Consider the following 19050-nt stretch of genomic DNA (forward strand, 5'->3'; position numbering starts at 1 on the left):
ACTGATGGGATGTCCCCTAGGTAAACCCTTACACTTGGTTTCTGAAAATCTTAACTATTTGTGTTTGTATTGTCTGGTACGTGGTCTATTTAGACACTATTCGACCTTATTTTTGTTGAGTTGATTTTGAGTTCAACGTCCCATTTAGCAGCGAGGCTATATGAGACGTGGACCTACTGATTAAAGTGGAATTCGAACCACATGAGCTCTCTCCGGGAATCGAACCCGGGTCTCCCATGCAAAAGGCTCGTACGCTAACCGCTTAGCCACAAAGGAGCTTGACCGACCTTATTTTTGTTCCGCTAGGAGTACAAAGGACGCACCGAAAGGCATAATATATCTTTAAGCGCATGCGTGAACAAAAGTACTCAGCGAATATTTTCTTATCACCGGTGGCACTATGGCAGTGAAACAATAATCATTTTGTTACGTAAGAGCAAATAAGTGTGATGAACGCTCGTCTGATTCTCATTTGCCGCAAAATTAACAAACTGCTTGAACAGGAACATTGTTTCAAATTTTGCTGGAAAGTTTAGTGATACGCAGGTGTAAGACATAGTATGGAAAATTCATCTAGCTTTAGGCTACTATACCATGATCCCCGAAACTGAGGAAAGTTACTTTAAGTGCGCAACAGAGTCAGACAATTTAATAATTTTTCTTTACCTCGGTAAATTTATGTATCAATATCAAAAGAATATTACCTGAAGAATTCAGTTCGCTTCTTGATGATGTTCAATGTAAATGTCCGGATCTGTGAGCAATTGAAACTTGACAGTACAATAAGATAGTGACGCACCTTTTGCGCCTGTTTCAGGCTTTCTTAGTCAGCTGTTCTAAGCAGTTCCTTCGGACTTCCGTCTGTTCTCTAAGCTGGAAATGCTATTCAAACGGGGCCAATTTGAGTTGTAATCAAATATTTTTGTTGTGCATCCCAAAAGATCCGTTTTGAAAATGCTTCCAACAATGCAGTGCTGAGAGAAATGTGTACAACTCCACATCTAAATGAGAAATTACATTTTTCCAGCTAAAGGGCGGATACTAAATCTTGGCCAGAACTTGGATGTGTTACAATTAAGAAAACCAGATTATGTTAGCAGCCCAGCTTTACCTAGTGAGTAGGGACGGTTGGGGAAGAGGACGCCTGAATGAAAGAACTAACGAATTCCAGTTAAGATTATCACAGATAATGACAATAGCTTGAATGAAAGGATTAACGAAGTTCGGTAAAGGAAACCAAGAACGGTAATAGAATTTGCAGCGAACTGACCATACATCCCAACTCTAAATCATCTCTAGTGGCCCCATGTAGCATAATCGCTAACGCTCTCGCCTTTAGTGTGAGTGGTCTCGGATTCGATTCCCGGTAGGGACACTGGGTTGAAAAAGAATAAAAGCTTTTTCAGGTCAGCCACTCTGAATGAGGTTTTCCTGGGTTTTCCTCATTCACACCAGGCAAATGAGGCAAATGAGGATGGTACCTAATCTACAGGTCCTAAGTAGCTTCCTTCCTTCACCAAACCTATCTTCCTTCCTCAGATAGTGTGATTGCTGAGTGACGTCATCCCTCATAGGTAACGGGCTAACATGGCCATAGATGCGAAGGCCCAGAAATCTAATTCCTAATCCTAAATCCTAATCAAAATCATCCGCCGATTAGCTTAAGCCTTTAGGAGCTTTGTGCGACTTTATTTAAATCTAAAGAGCCGAATATGCTTTGAACAAATTACATATTCTTGAAAGCTACATCTGTTCCATAGTAAAAAAAAATCCAGAGCTAAGAAAATGGTCCAAATAGTCATTACAAACAAATACAGCAACAAAAATAACACACTAAAGTTTATATGGTAAAATAATTATTTAATATATCCATGATATTATAATGAATAATGGCTTACCAATGAAGAATCCTTAGTTGTGAATGTGACAGGGTCTCCAGCCTCCACTTCTTGGCACATGAAGTTAAGTCTTCCGACAACGGTGATCAGTTTGCTCCCGGTGCGCCCTAGATCAATCAGATTTAATTTCACGGTGTCAGCAGTGAATTCCACCTGCAATTAAACGACAAAAAGAATAAATCAATAGACGAATATCACGCAAATTTATTTATTTATACTCAAAGCAAGTTACAAAATAACGTTGAATCTCTTGTTAAGGGCAATTAATACCTTGGATAGAATTCGAACAGAGGGAGCTCAAATTTTAACACGGCGGTATCTCTTTATTTTCAAACATTGCTAAACATAAATTGCGTACGTATGCGAAGTCCTGTAGAACAATTTGTCCGTTTATCTGTCTGACGACAGACAAGATCAGTGGCGGTTCTTGAGGGAACGACCGTCGGTAAAGAAAATTTAAAAAAAATACATATCGAGAAACTAAGGGAAGAAAATTTCTCTAATGTACTAAATTCTTCTGATTTAAGCATACTATGATTACGTAACAAGGCTAAGGGAGGCGGCGATGATGAGATGGGGGATAATAGTGGAAGAAGAAAGTGGGAAGAAAGGGAGATATTATTATTACCGGGAAAACATGCACGCGGTGTTTGTCCACCACAAAACTTACTTGGCGGTAGCTGGAATAGAACCAAGAACCCCACGTACCAGAGGTAAGCATTCTACCACTGAGCCACTGCGATCCCTACTCAATTCTTCTATTCGACTTCCTGAAGTTGTATAAAAAGCTTTCTTTAGCATGTACCGATAAAAATTTTAATTTTCACCTATCTGACTCCTCTCAAGAGTTGCCACTGCATTAGATCAAAAATAGGTAAAAGATAGCCAAAAATGTTTATATATATATATATATATATATATATATATATATATATATATATATATATATATATATATATGATAATCAATACTTCTTAGTGATTCTTACTTCTTTCTCTTATTGTGAAGAGGAGAAAGTAGGCTGCTATTGTTTGTTTTCAAAAGGCATCAAGAGTTCCACAAATACTGAATTTCAATAACAACACATAAAATATATTATTTACATAATGTTCTTCAGAATACTAATCATTTTACCAAAATGTTCTACAAACCTCTATTAAATTAATGGATACATTTGCGGATAAATCTAGGGGATGTTTTCACTTAATCTTCTTTCTAATCATGAATAAAAACAATTAATTAGATACATTAAAATAGGAACTGAGCGAAAGCTCCTCTACGAGAAAGTACAGAGGTTGAGTTCCAACGGATTTTAGTCGAACTTCATCGATAGACAAATTTGTTGGGATTATTTCATTGTAGGAGGTCAGTCTTTTTAGAAAATATCTCTGAATGTTGTCTTACGTTTTTTTTTTTTTTTTTTTTTTTTGAATTGGGACTGAACAACTGTAATCGCTCTTTAATAAACTATTGGAAAGACTGAGAAACATTGTTGCCATTTATTAGCAATTGTAGCTAGAAACTTTTATATTTTCACCCCGAAGATTGATTGTATAGTCCGTTCGTTATCAGTATTTACCTCTAAAATGATACAGACTGATGGCAATGTTGCTCTGGTGATAATACGCGGACGAATGTTTAAGAAACAAGTAAACGACCAATAAGACTGCAAGCTCATGCTGTGGTGGAAAATTGTTTTTTCTCTGACATTCAAAGTTTGATATCTGTGAACTGTGAGTGAAGTTATACAGGTCCCCGGATTTTGCTCATTGTTATTTCTGTGCAACATAATTAAACATACAAAGATACATAAGTAGAGACAGTGATGTATCATGAATGGGATTAGCATTACAGAAACAGGGATAATGAAGATTATTCATTTTTAGTAGATTAAAGTTTCACTAATACAAGCTTTCCAACTGCTGAAAAAAAATCTCGCTTCACTAATTTTTAAAGTAATTTTCAACGAACTTAAAAAGTTCGTTACTGAACTCTCTCTCTCTCTCTCTCTCTGTATGTGTGTGCGTGTGTGTGTTTGTTATTTGCGATTTTTTAAAAATCTCGAGCCCTCCTTTCGATAGAGCATCAAGAGCTATCTGAGAAAGTAATGGAAGTTTTCACGTCACTCTCTCCGTTCCCGAGATATTGGCCAAAAATGTTCTGATTTCAGGAGACTTAAGAGTCTTCATCCCGGCGAAATTAAAATACCGCTAATTTTACAGTAATTATGTGATATCTTCAAATAGATAAAAGATAATCGAAATGTGGAACAAGAGCACCCTAGACAATATTATTTTACATGAGAAACCGTTATCACGACTCACTTATCTGCTTTCGATTTCGAGCCATTTTGAAAATCGGCATTTATTTTCGCGTTTCTAAACAGCTGAAAACAGAAAGCCACTAGGTGACTTGTGATAACGGTACCTCACGTAAAATAATATTGTCTAGGGCGCTCTTGTTCCATATTTCAATTATCTTTTATCTATTTGAAGACATCACACAATTAGTGTAAAATTAGCGGTATTTTAATTTCGCCGGGATGAAGACTTAAGGAGCCATATCCCGGGAACTATAAGTTATAGATAGATCATATTGATGTTGATCAATACCTAAGAGGATGGTGGACATTTTGGTACCAAATAGTAACCGGTACCCACTGGCCACCGTTCCCCAGATATTGGCCAAAAAAGTTTCGATTTCGCGAGATTTAAGGCGCCATATATCGGGAACCGTAAGTCATAGAGAGATTATATTTTACGAATCTTTCAATCATAAACCCTCCATTTTGAGCATGTGTCTTCGTAAGACAACATATCGTAGAACGTTTTAACAGAACTCTTAAACAAAACATATGGAAAAAATTTAGTACTCAAGGAAATTATAAATGGATAGATATATTACAAGAATTATTTAATGAGTATAATAATAAAATAAATAGAACAATTGATAAATCCTGTAGAAGTTAATAAGAAAAATTAATTCTTTTTAAGTTCGTTCTGGCATTGCTCTTGGAGCATTCTCAACTATTATTATTATTATTATTATTATTATTATTATTATTATTATTATTATTATTATTATTATTATTATTATTGTTATTGTTATTATTATTATTATTATTAAAATTGTGTTGCGAAAATCCCCTATATGTCCACTACCTTATATTCGATGAATCGTAACTCAAGGACCAAAATGCTGCACTTCTAATCTTTCATAAAGCTGTATAGCAGATCAAGTCCTACCTTATACCAAGTTTGATCCTTATCCGATAAGTTCGGTTGAACTCGTACGATAAATAGTGATCTTGAATCCAGCGCCGTAACTTAGATATTTTTTGGGGAGAGGGCAAGCATTAATATTTGGGCCCCCTACAAAAAGTTCTTTGGGTCCCCCGTAAAATTCGAAAATAGGCTCCTTTTTTCCATCCTTCTCTTATATTTTTGGTCCCCCGGAGCCTGTGAGGTCTCCCCCACAGCAAGGTCGGTGGGACCGTTAGTTACGTCCCTGAGCCCATTCCATACATGACAAATTAATTAAGGGGGCAATATTGACAAATCTCAAAGCCATACGAATAAATATTAATTCTAGGGCCCCTAATAGTAGACATTTTTTACTGAAATGGGCCCACGACTCATTTTTATTTATCTTTTGTGTGCTGTTTTGTTTATATAATGTAGTGGACCTGTTTGATGCTTAATTTATAATTTCATGTTCGTATCGTATATGGAGCAAGAAAATTTAGTCTAAAGTGGGGCCCCCTCGAACGGCGGGGAGCCTCCCTCGGAAGAAGTTGACCCCCTGCCCCCCATAAGTTACGGCCCTGCTTAAATCCTTATGGAAAAAAAATCATTGATGGACGAAAATATTTTTTTTTTTCTGAAAGCTAAGGCGTGTAACCACAATATGCCGCAAGAATGGCGAAAATAAGCATGGCCTCTGGATAAAAAGAAACAGCGATCACTATGGCGATAGGCAGGACATCTTTGTTCCAGTCTATTACAGAACGAGCAGGTTAACGCACAAAAATGGGCAAACTATACTAACCAATGATGCTTCCGCGTTCATAAGCTTTAAGAAGTAACAAGGTATGCGGGTTAAAGAAAGCAAAACAAAGTCAAACCTCTTTCTTTTCACAGTTTACAACAGTTGAATGAATCGTAAAATGAGTACCGCATAAAACAAGCTACCATCTTTGATCAAACAGAAACCAAACAAGGAAAACAGAAGGTACACACATACACAAAACAAAACAAAAAAAAAGTCTCTTTCATGTTGAGGTTGGACAAGGAAGAGGAGGGACATACTGACTCAAAAAAGAAATTCTGTTTCATGTTGTTGAAAAATGTGCAGAGGACTAAGATTGTAGCAGCCAATGAGAAACATCCGTTTTTTCTAGCTTCTAGATTGCATCATCAATGATACTTTTTTGTGATTGGTTGGTTGGTTTTTGTGAGTAAAGAGAGCTAGCGAGCTGGTTAATGAAAAAGCGCTTTGGTGGCAAATAAGGAAAGAGACCGTTTTGACTTTACCAGAAAGGGGTCTCTTCAATTTAAAGAGCGGTGTCTGCAGTGTTGCCAGTTTATTTATTTTATGGGTTAGTGTAGCCATTTTCAGACGTCATTTAGCCAGTTAAAATGTAGGTTAACTGTCAGCTATAAATTTGGCTAGTTCTGAATGAAAAGTTGCCAGTTGCTAGCCAATTGGGCTTAGCGCTACTTGAATGCGTTTTCCAATCAAATCTTCTCTAAAATTACGGAAAAATAAATAGATAAATGCTGTTATGCTAATTCTTTTGCTTGTAGTAATACTTACATTGCCACTATGATGTTTCTTAACTGAGTATCTTATTTATCACTCTCGCTTAGTAGCACTGTCTTACGTCAAATCAGGAACCTTGAAGTTCCACTTTTCTATAATTAATTTTAACGCGTAATTAGTTTGTGAATCAGGATTTTGAGTGTATGTTCGACAGTGACGATGTACTTTTAATATTGTGCTAGTGTCATCAACATGTCGCCCTACCAAAGATTGAGGACGAATAAAAGAATTCAAGAGGTGTTTGGCCACCATCAGCAGTGCAAGAAAAGTGTATTTGTAGGAATTTTAGCGTGAATTCAAGGTGAAAGTATTTGATTTGAGATTATCACGAATAATATTACAATGTTTTAGCTATACAGTAAAACTTTGTGATAAAATTAAGCCTTGATAACTCGAATCATTTTACATTCCCCTGAACTCTCCATAACATTCAATGTTAAAATAACTTCTGTAAGTCGAATGTTTAAAAATTATAACCTCGGTAAGTCGAAATGTTAAGGTTTTCATAATCATACTCGTATTTAGAAATTTCGGTAACTCGAACTTTCGTATCTCTGAACTTCTACAAGTCGAAGTTTATAATTCGAATTTCTCGTGATGTGACCTCGATAACTCGAAGCTATACCGACATGCTTTTACATAATTGTCATTGTAAAGCGTGTATTGGTTCCGAAGCTTTTCTCTCATATCTATTCCGTCTATGAATACAAAACTTGGTACACACATTTGTTATCCCCTATAATATTTTTCCGAAATACATTTGGATTGTGTACTTTTACTCGGGCTACTTCAGAGGAGTCCAAAGTTGATGGGAGGGATTTCTGGAGGGAATTTTCACGACATTCTCCCAATTTTCTTTGTTCAAGTACGTTATGAGCTCCAATACATAGCATTTCTGGAAAGCTTGTTTCATGCTGAAGAGAATGAACTATAAACTATGACTTTCCAATGAACAGTGCTGATGCAATAGCTATTTCACTGCAAGTCTACGATTTTCTTTATACTAACAGGGTTAATGGGCCCCAGAGACTTACTACGTTGTCCATGGCACCTAATTTTTGTGCATGAACATATTTTTGTTATGTTTATCGAATGGACTAGGTTTGATTCGGATATCCGGATGACACGTTAATGACCGTTCCTTGTCAGAAGAGTCTAAACACTACAAATACAACTTCGTTGTGTCTCTTTTTTCTTTTATTTAAATGATAATCTATTATGATAGTGGAAGATAAAGCAAACACATCTACAGAGGAAAGATGGTAATCCTTTTTATAGAATTCAATATCGAGCTTCAATCTCAATATATCAATTTGCAATCCCAGTGCAACTAGCTCTTTTATCTTTATTTCTTGATTTTCCTTCTACATCTGCTAAAAAAATAACACAAAACTTGTTTTCACCTTCAATAATAAGAAACTTGTTTGTAACAAAGACAAGACTAGTTTTCACATCAAAACTGTGATGAGTAACTAAATGGAACAGGTGTTTGCTACTGTTCCAGTATTGAGTTCTTGTATTTGAAATAATCAAGCAATTCTTGCTGGGATTTGTTTGACCATTTGCTTTAGCACTGTCCATGTGACTTTAAACCAATGTTACCTAAACATGACTTATGAATTAGTATTCAAATAGGTCAGCTTAGTAAATTTAACTACCATCATCATGAAGTATGTTTCCACAATAAATATTTATTTTAAGTCATATAGTTATGATAGATTTTGCCGCCCCTCGAATCTTGCCGCCCAGCGCAAATGCACGTATTACACATATGGTTGAGCCAGCCCTGAGGAGAGCCTTAATAGATACTATTACGTAAGCTATTGCTTACCTGCATAACAAAATGCTTTAATAACTGTGTAAATATAGTATGGTGTTGGGTATCACTGGTAGGCAAATAAACAATATATATATATATATATATATATATATATGTACACAGCGGGCCAAGGGCTCAGGCGGAACAATTAATTTAGGGACGTCTGGCCATTTTAAATAGACTCTGTGCGTTATTTAGCTATTTTCTGAATGCACCTGTTGGCAACCCTGATTGTGTGTGTGCACTGAGAGACACGAAAGGGGTAGAAAAGCGCAAGAGTGGTAGTTGGGTTTGAAAGACACACTCTTTTTGTTGTCAATTTCTGATAACGAGAAACGAGGCCCCAATCCCCCCCCCCCGATTTTTTATTCCATTCTTTCCCACCCCGCGTCCTCTTCGGAAACGGATTGGCTCCGCCCGTATGCGTCAAGTCCGTCGTTTATTTAAATTGATGGGAGTCGATTCTCTCTATCTCCTTGTTGTAAGCTCTTTGGCTGGTATCACGCGGCCTGCTTTAGGCGTCTTTTAGTTCCCGCATTTAATGACCACAACAAGCTTAGAGGATGCGATGCTCTTAACTGGAGGATTGCCACACAGACATGTTTCCTACGTTAAGAGGCACTTGTCCTAATGGAGACGCATAGAAACAAGGGACAATCCACTGTTGTTCTCTTTTTTTGCTTTCTTTCCTCAAAGGAATATATTTTCGTTTTAAGAACGGTATTATATACGAGAGAAATACGGCCTTCGGTAGCTTATTATAAGTGATGTAAAATTTAAAGGAAAAATATATTTCTCCCCCTTTTATACATATACATAGCATATACAGGGCATAGCTTATGTGGACCTATGGGGAATGTGCATAGTTTTGGAGCAAAGACAGTCCGAAGGAGTGGAAAAATAAATATATCAAAAATTTTCCGGATGGCCAAAATTTTCCGGAATCCGGATTCCAGAAAATTCGGAAATTTCATTCCCCGGATTTCGGGGAAAATCGGAATTTTTTCCGAAATCGGAATTTCTTAAATTTCGGATTTTTCCGAATTCCGGAATTTTTCCGACTTTGGAATCTTTCTGGCATCGGATTTTTTCCAAATTCCTGAATTTTCTCGATTTTACTTTCCGGATTCCGAAAAGTAAAAATTCCGGAATCAGACATCTCTAACTGAAACACATATTGTTTCGAAGACGAGGAAGTATGAAGCTGACTGACTGTCCGTAGCAGAGTAAAGGAAGTCACACATAATACTATCCAAAAATGTATATTTCAGCAATGTGCAATGGGTGTGAAAGGAATTCCTACAAGGCATAAGAAATTTCCAGACACTCGGGCCTACAGGTAGGCCTAAAGTAGGTAAAAAGTAAGCCTTGATACCAACGAACACAGAACGCTCCGGCGGGAAGTCGTAGAGTCTTACGTCCCGCCATCTCCACGGTTCCTCGTGTTTGGGTCCTATACACTAACGTATTCACAGATGCTAACAAGACTAGCGTATGAAATTTTATGGTTGCGTCGAGAAAATACGTCAGTGTATGGCTAACTTTAGAAACAGCGCGTATTGTGTTGCATTCTTTACTCTTTTGTGCGGTTCTAACTCCGAAACTTTGCATTTTGTCCAACAAGTGCACATAAACATTTTATCGTACAGTTCTCGGTCTAGTTCATTAATATCCTATATTACAAATGTTTTATAATATCGATTACAGTTTGCTACATAAACTCACGGAAGTGCGATACGATTAGAAGTTATAATTAAAGCGAAGGAAGTCTGTATACTGCTGTTTGCGACAATTGCAACACCAAGACGGAATGACAACAAAACATCCGAACTCAAAGGGTTTTTATGGCAAGATATATGATATACGAAACAGAACAATTTCAGAGAGATTGTGCTAATGTGTGGGCTCAGCAACATCCTCAGTTCAATTTTACAGCGAGATGATGGTTTATGCAACACTTAGGTAAGAGGCATATGGTCAAAGAAAACAACTCGGCACGCGTCATTACAAGCCAATGAGGTGAAATGGTGCAATATAAACAGACTACTACGTTCGAACGGCGATGGAGGATTGACCTATGAAAACGTGGATTTTCGTACCGCGAAATTGGTATTCATACGGTACAGTACTCTACACGCTGGTACGATGCGGCAGTGGCGATCGTACAGTGTACTACGCACTACGACCACACCATAGGATGATAGATACCTTATCTAAATGACCGAAATTGGTCGTTTACTGTCGTTCACAACGTTAGATTGACGCTGGAGTATGGCAACGGGGATGAGCTTCTCTGCATCGACGATATCTGCAGAATACTACCTGTAGATTGCAACAGAGATGCCTTTCCATCGGCTTTTAATAATGAGAAACACAAACGTCTCGTCTACAATAAAAATAAATATTTTTAAGATACGTGAACATCGTCGCTAGTGCTGAGTGGCAGACGATCGTGTTTTCGGACGAGTCTCACTTCAACTTGTCCTCCAATGATGGACGCATATACTTTAGACGCAGTCGTGATGTGCCATTGTACATTGTCGAACGTCATAGCAGCCGAGCAACAAGTGTGATACTAGGCCTGTACGATGCCATTAGCTGCAACACACATATCACTGGTGTTGTGATACGATCATCCTCTTCCTTCAGATAACTCTGGACGCCATATTTTGAGAACAATATCTGATGACGTATATTGCGGAATCTGCAAGGAACAACAGGTACCTCTGCTTCACTGGCCTGCACTATAGCGAGCCTGACATATAGCTGATCGACCTGTGTAGAATGTTGTTGATCGGCACTTTGCTCATAACGATCATCCTAAAGATAATGTCGATGTTATGTGGACGTGGACTTCCATACAAGCAGCGTGGCAGTCAGATCTTCAGAAACACACCCAACGCCTGCTCAGGGCCAGATCCAGAACTCTCGTGAGCGAGGGACTAAGATCTGGTAAATAAATAAGAATTTATCGATATTTTCATTTGTATATCATATTTATTAGTTAAGATATCCCCAACATTTGATTTTTCTACATAAGCATCAATCCGTTTCTTTTCAGTATTTTTAATATCCTTATTTTGTGTGAGTGCTTTTAGCTATGTGTCTCTGTTGAAACAGAAGCCGCGTCAGAAATTTTGAAAGGAGGAACCTGGAAAAAAAGTGTGTTCTTCATACCTTACTGTATTATATACGTAACTTCCTTTGCAGAGCTTGCATAAAAGCTCTGCATAAGTAATTCAATTTGAAGTCGTTTGCTTTTGTTTTATAAATATATTTGGCCAGTCCGGGAAGGTACCGGAAATCCTGGTTCTTTTCATATCGGGGATAACGGGGCACATCATTACATAGAAACGTCTCGCAGAATTTTTATATATACAAATTAGATCTTTGGTCTCGAAAGATTTCTCTCTCTTCACTCTTGCATAAAAGCGTGGATGGGTCAAAGGGGGCGCAAAATATCGGGATATTACCGAGTTAGATTATTATTCCTTTAATATATTGACAGAAAAATACTCTTGTCGTCTCGTGTCGTTGGGATAACCAAAGGTAGTATGTACAGAGTGGTCCGGAAGTGGGTGTACACCCTTTAGTTTCAACAGTATAGTGTTAGCAATGGTAGAATGTCTGTACACGGATATCTTGAAGTCTTAAGTGTCTTAAGAGTCATAAACATCGGTATGATCAGTATCCATGTCGTAACACAGCTGAATTCTGCGCCAAGTTCTCGCAGATGTTTTGAGGAGATACTCCGGAGTTACGAGGGTGAAGGCGTGTTCCACAGCTGCTCATAATTCTTGCGTTATGTGATATCGAGTGTTTCTTACTTGTTGCTTTATGATACCTCAGAGAGCATTGTCTGGTGTCGTCATATCGGGATTTCTTGAAGGCCAGGCAAAGGGAGCTGGTGAAGATGCACAACCTCTTCCAATCCAGCGGCCAGGAAACGTCTGATTCAGCTAATTGTGCACGTGAATCGCGAAGTGCGCTGGTGCTCCATCCTGCTGTATACATTGTATACTATATATGCCAATACTATATACATACATACATGTATACATAGTACAGAAATGCTGGTAAAAACTAAAACCTCAGAAAACACCAATTAGGGATTTGCCCACTTTCGGACCACGCTGTATTTTCAGTTGAGGACGGGGCGCGCGTCTCCTTTTGAATCCGCCATTACGCCTGCTTGACTCGGTGCCACGACATACAGAGACTTCGGCTACAGCTAATGAAGGTTTTACACCATACCGATTTATCAAGGTTAGAGACGGTATACAGTTTTTAAATTGTCATCTATAACAAATCTATGGTATTCCATTCCACTTATATTTCTTTTTTGGCGTTGCGAGTTTCACGAACAACAGTGGATAGAGATGAAACTATTCCCAAAGCAATAGATAATTCATCTAAGACAAAACTTAAACTTTTCCGGTTTAATGCTGAAGTCGTTCAATTCTAATCGTCTCTGGAGCCATGAACGCCGCATTATATATCGACACAAGTTGGTTTCAAAGGAAGCACCTGTTCGCTATTGCAAATAAATTATTGCAAGAAAGTAATGACTCTTAGAGTAGTAGTATGTTACACAAGTCATAAAATCTTATCTCATAAATCTTACCTCCTACTGCATACCAATTCGATTTTGAATTTCCAAAATATTTCTGTATGATCCAGTGGCGGATCCAGGGGTGGCGATCGGGGCAATCGCCCCCCCCCCAGAAGAGGAAAGTTTTTTTTTATTTTATATATAAATTAAACCCATCCCAGAGTTTGAAGCTCTTAAAAGTAGCTCTAAGTAGCAGTATTACAACCCCCCCCCAGAAGTCCGTCCTGGATCCGCCCCTGGTATGATCACATACAATTCAGAAGCACAACGAATATTAGCACCGGGTGATGTAGTTTTCAAGTAGTTCATTGAATTTTCGTATAGATAATTAGTATTACTATGTATTCCTGAAATACTATTAACCTGATAAACTGTTATAATTTTACACTTTGCAAATATACTTTCAAAAATATTGAAACAATTCAGTTTTGAAGAATAAATACATTTTCAGTTTAACCTCAACTAGTAGCCATTATTGATCAGTTTTTACATTAACGCCATCTATATGGCAAAAAAAGAAGCTTGTGTCTGACTGTTCGTGTAGTTTATCTGTGATTTGACTAACAAAAAATGGTGCTTACCTTTCTTAGACAGCCGACGAAGTTATTCCTTGTGGTTGAGCCTGGAAGGAGGTAAGGGTTTTCACTGCCACCCACATAAACTCTCCTGGAAGACAGCATCGTGAAAGTCCCTACTGAGCTGAAACCGTCCGTGTAGATTCCATCAACAGCCATTGACACCTGAAAAAACAATAACAAATAGATATCAGATTTTGTTTTACAGAACCTGAGAAACACTTCTAAAGTACAATGTTCCAATCAATCGTTCTTTCAGAAAAAATGTTCCGGAGGGCACTCTTAATATTCTGGGGGGGGGGCACTGCTGGTAATATTCTATTTATTATTATATTATAGACGTATTATTTTAGTGTCCTGCGGGGGGACAGTGCCCCCAAAAAACATGTCTGGAAGAAACACTGGTTCTAATTGTTTTTAAAATTACATTTGTTAAATCTAATTTGTATTATTTAGCAACATATTCACTAAACTACTTAAAATTTTGTATTGGAATTTATGTCGTATTCATCACTCAAGCCTGTTACCATGTAAAGAGCAATACAATGATGGTATTGTCACAATCTTTGACCCTGAGAGTGACAGGGTCGCATATTTTTCAGGTTTTGGCCTTTTTGAAATGATGTACTTGGGGTGTGCATTTTATTCGCTCCACCAACCTAATTATGTAGTGTGGTACAGAAAAAGGGACACAAAACTTCAACGAACATAGAAACTGAGTACCATTACTTCGTTTTGTATCCGAGGTCACTATAAATACCTACAACCAGGAACGAATCCCGGGTAAAGCACACATAAAAAATGCGCTATGATTTAACCACATTATTTAAGATCTGAACTCTCCGCTATGGTAGCGTTTCTCAAACTTTTTTCAAGAGAGAACAACTTTTGTTAGTCAGAATGTTTTACGAACAACAACACTTTATCCCCTTGGAAAGCAAATAATTATTTTTATTTTATTTATTTATTTCTTTGATTATACCTTAACCCTCGAGTAGTCGCGCTGCTGTCAAAAGCACCGCAGGGAAATTATTTTTGATCCTGTCTCCATTCTGTTTGTCCGACAGACTTCTCCGTCTAGCTAATCTTCCCCCTCACCTTCCCGAACATTCCTGCTCAATCACTCAGTTATCTATTGTTTAGTTTAACTACTAGTAATTGTTTAGTGATTCTGCGGTGCTTTCCACCGCACGCGACTAACCGTGTAATGTTTTTTTCTCAGTGTTTCGCTCTGCACGTGACCTTTGCTTTGGAGATGTTTTAAGCTTTATAAATAAAAATATTATTTTAATGGACGGAAGAGAGGTCGACAGCGTTAACAAACTGATACCAAGTGTGAAAAAAGAGAAAATTAGAAATGAACATCTTAAAAGAACGGAGGGAATTGTTAGGAATGGACTATTTGGATAAATCAGCCGAGATGATCTCATAACAAATAACAAGGATCATAATATATATATATATATATATATATATATATATATATATATAACTGAGTGAACACGAAAGGTGAAGTGAGGAGTCTGCGAGCGAGTCTGAAGATCTTAAACCCAGAAATGACCAGCGATTCAACGAATGTAGTCAGAGCAGATGAGGACGAAATAAGCGACTACAAAGTGTAGAACAGTGTAAATTTGAATATAATCTAAAATAATTCAATGTAGTGTTGTATAGGTGGAGTTTCAAAATAACAGGACCGTAAAATAATTCGATGTAAATTTGATTTGATTTCAATTTAGCGCCCTTTTAAGCATAAAGGCTATGTAAGACGTGGACCTACTGCTTAACATGGGATCTGAACCACATGAGCTCCCACCGGGAATCGAACCCGGAATGCTAACCGCTTAGTTACGAGTGAGCTCTAACTGAATGTAAAATGCGCTGTGAAGCTTTGTTTTAGTGTTATGTTTATATAGTATATTTTTTTACTATTTTACTATTGCATTTCTAATTTTAGACGAACCAGAGTTGACAAAAACAAAAGATCGTCATCAGGTTTAGAATTTTCAATAAAACCAGTTCATAGCTATCTATTTAAAGAAAAGTGTAACGAAAACAACATTTTATTCCAAATAAGAAATAGAAAAACAGTATATGTCTAATTGTAGGTTCCTCTAATAGTTATTACTGTAAAACGTATTATAATAATAAAAATGTTATTCCCTCTTCATCAGAAAATATACAAAATTACGTTTCTAATACAAGAAAAATGTTTAAAACGATATTTGCAACACATTATGTTCGTGCGGTCCTTTTGACCGCGCGCGACTACTCGCGTTACTTTTTCAGCGCGACTTCTCGAGGGTTAATACCAATATCAGGCACGTAGCCAAGGGGGGGGGGTCTGGGGGTCCGGACTCCCCCCCCCCTTCGAGACCAGAAATTAAAAAATTAGGAAAGGATGAAACAAAATGAAATGAGAAAAAGAAGGATCAGCGTTAAAAATAAACTACAAGAAGCTTTTGGTTACTCTTTCTTGTGAGGAAATTTGTATTACTTGCAATACATGGTTGCGAGGTGAGCGAGATATCCTGGAAGAGTCAGGGGATTTGAAATTTCTAGAAAAATTACGGAATTCTTAGAATTTCTGCTACTAGTCAGGGAGATTTCAAGCTTCCGAAAGTATAGTTCCGTTGTGTAACAACGTGGACATTTTTTATCATAAATTTTCGTCATCGCATCCTTGCAATATCAAACATGTTATTTCAAAAACAATTTTCTACTGCTCCTTTAACCTATCATTGGAACAGACAGTAGTTGACGGAATAATAAGAACAAAAATTTATATGGAAAGAAAGCTCTGTTAACATTTGATTCAACAGAAAAAGGAACGCAGATATTGCAAAATATTTTACAAGACATTATTGAGTATGTACTTTTTATAATAGTAAATATGTACTTTTTATAATAACTGAGGTCATAATGAAAAGAAAATTGTTATATTTGAATAAACAGAGGAAGAATATAAATATTGTCTAATCTTTTTCAATACTTTTTTTTTTATTTCACTAGAGATTTCTTCGCAGTTTATTAAAATACTTACCAACATATCCTCACACACCAATATATGTTGATAGTAAAGTAGTTTAGATTGATTAAGCTCCTTCAGAATTTCATGTCACGCCCCCCTCCCTCCCGTTACGAAATCCTGGCTAAACGAACCAATATATGTTCCAGTAAAATTGTTTAGAATGATCGATGGTATGGTGATCACAGTATTTCATGTCACGGACCCCCTCTTCACGAAATCCTGGCTACGTGCCTGCCAGTATCCTTAACACTTTTAGTAGCGTAGTTGCTAACTCTCTCTTCTTTGGTGGGAGCGATCTTGGGTTCCATTCCCAATGGGGACACTCGGTCGAAAAACGTGTAAAAGCTTTATCAGACCAGTCATCCTGAGCGAGATTTTCCTGAGTTTTTCTCATTCACACTAGGCAAATGCCGGGATGGTACCTAACATATAGGTCCCAGGCCGCTTCCTTCCTTCCCTTTCCTCGGATAATGTGATCGCCGAGGGACGTCATTCCTCACACGTGAATGGCTAATACAGCCATAGATGCCAAAAGTAAAGAAATCTAATTCTTAAACCATTACATTTTTTAGGAGAGCACGGTGGGTCAGTGGTAGAGTGATTATCTCTAGTGCATGGAGTTTTTGGTTCGATCTCCGACTAAGTGAATTTGTGGAGAACATCGTGTCCGCGGGTTTTGTCGGGGTACTCCCGTTTCCTCCCTCATTCTCATTCCACCAATTTTTCCATCATTATGCTCTTGCCTTAATCATACGTCTCCCTTAGCCTAAAGAACTTAAACATGGGACCTTAAACTGAAAGATGTATTTTCATTTCATGTATTACATTTTAAAGTAGTATTCCAGTCAAACTTGGATAACTGAGAGATTTCTATTACCAGAATCTTGTCATTCAGCATTACCTCTACAAGTGAGATGTCGGCTATTTCATTTATTGATTGATTTACAGTATACTTATTTCTGGAATTACTGCCATCTATTGCCTTCAACCTGTAACATATGAGGATGACATCCCTCGGCGAGCACGTTATCCTGGGAAGGAAGAAGGGAATGGGGAGGGAAGAAATCGGCGTGGGATCTGTATATTTAGGTACCATCTCGATATTTGCCTGGTGTGGATGACGAAAACTCAGGAAAAACCTCACTCAGGTTGGCCTGCCGGAAGAAGATATTAATCTTTTCGACCGAGTGTCCCAGTCGGGAATCAAAATCGGGTTTTTCAACCTGCTAAGTAAGAAACGTTATAAGTGAGATACATCAGTAGGTGGGAATAAGTTAGCCGTCCCTTGGATTCCACCTATCCAAGTTTGACTGTAATTAAAATTCCATTGGTTTTATACTGGTGTTATTAGTACAAGGAAATATAGTACATACTAGTTTCTTTTAAGGCTATGAAAAATATTTTATAGGTCGGTTACATAAAGTTTAGCATCTTTTTCAGCACCGAGGCTATATGGGAAGTGGATCTACAGTTAAACGTGGAATCTGAACCATATAAGCTTCCACCGGGAATTGGACCCAGGTCTCCCACGACAAAAGCGCATACGCTAACCATATAAGCTACCAAGGAGCTTCAAATATTTTATAAGGTAGATGGGATAATTGCCATAAAGTGTTAGTTCTGGACGAGAGTGAATAAGGCCTGTTTATTTAATTCCGAACTCTGAGATTCTCAATTACACGAGGGTGACCAGAAAGTAAGGCTACATAGTTTGCAGTGAAAAATGTAGATATAATACAACCAATAATCCAACAGATAGTACATACATTAGGTTATTTTTACACATGACCTCCATATCGGTTGAAACACTTGTCGCATCGTGGGATAAGTTTGAAATTCCCTCTTCGTAAAAATCCTGTTCTTGCGTGTTCAGCCATGTTGCCACGAAGTGTTTCACCTTCTCGTCTAAAGCGAAGCGACGGTCTCCGAAATGCTCCTTCAAGTGCGAGAACAGGTGAAAGTCGCTTGGAGCGAGGTCCGGGCTGTAGGAGGGGTGGGCGATGATGTCCCAGCGAAATTGCTTCAACTGCGTGGTGGTCTTCTGGGCTATATACCGACGCGCGTTGTCGTGAAGAAAGATGATGCCCTCGGTAAGAAGTCCTGGCCGTTTCTTCCTGATTGCTTCGTGTAATCGTGTCAAGATCTCACCGAGTACCGGTCACCGGTTAGAGGTTTCGCCTACAGAAATTGAATAACTGAGCGGACTTCTTCGTGAACCAAGTTTTTCAAACGAGTCGCCATTTGTGTTTACTTGCAACTAGCGCCGTAGGTGGCGGATAGCTGAAACTCTGCAC

General features: G+C 37.9%; 1 protein-coding gene across 5 annotated transcripts in view; it reads right to left on the reverse strand.

The window, feature by feature from the left end:
* Positions 1 to 19050, reverse strand: part of Nrx-1 (Neurexin 1) — a 962813-nt gene that overhangs the window by 137207 nt on the left and 806556 nt on the right. For all 5 annotated transcript variants that reach the window (XM_081730243.1, XM_081730244.1, XM_081730241.1 and 2 more), the window contains 2 exons: positions 13732 to 13890; positions 1899 to 2051 (listed from right to left, as the gene is read on the reverse strand). In XM_081730243.1, coding sequence (XP_081586369.1) covers positions 1899 to 2051; positions 13732 to 13890 — 312 coding nt within the window. The remainder of the gene's footprint in view (positions 1 to 1898; positions 2052 to 13731; positions 13891 to 19050) is intronic.

The sequence above is a fragment of the Thermobia domestica genome, chromosome 11, assembly GCF_964235325.1.
Source record: "Thermobia domestica chromosome 11, izTheDome1.hap1.1, whole genome shotgun sequence".
Lineage (NCBI taxonomy): Eukaryota > Metazoa > Arthropoda > Insecta > Zygentoma > Lepismatidae > Thermobia > Thermobia domestica.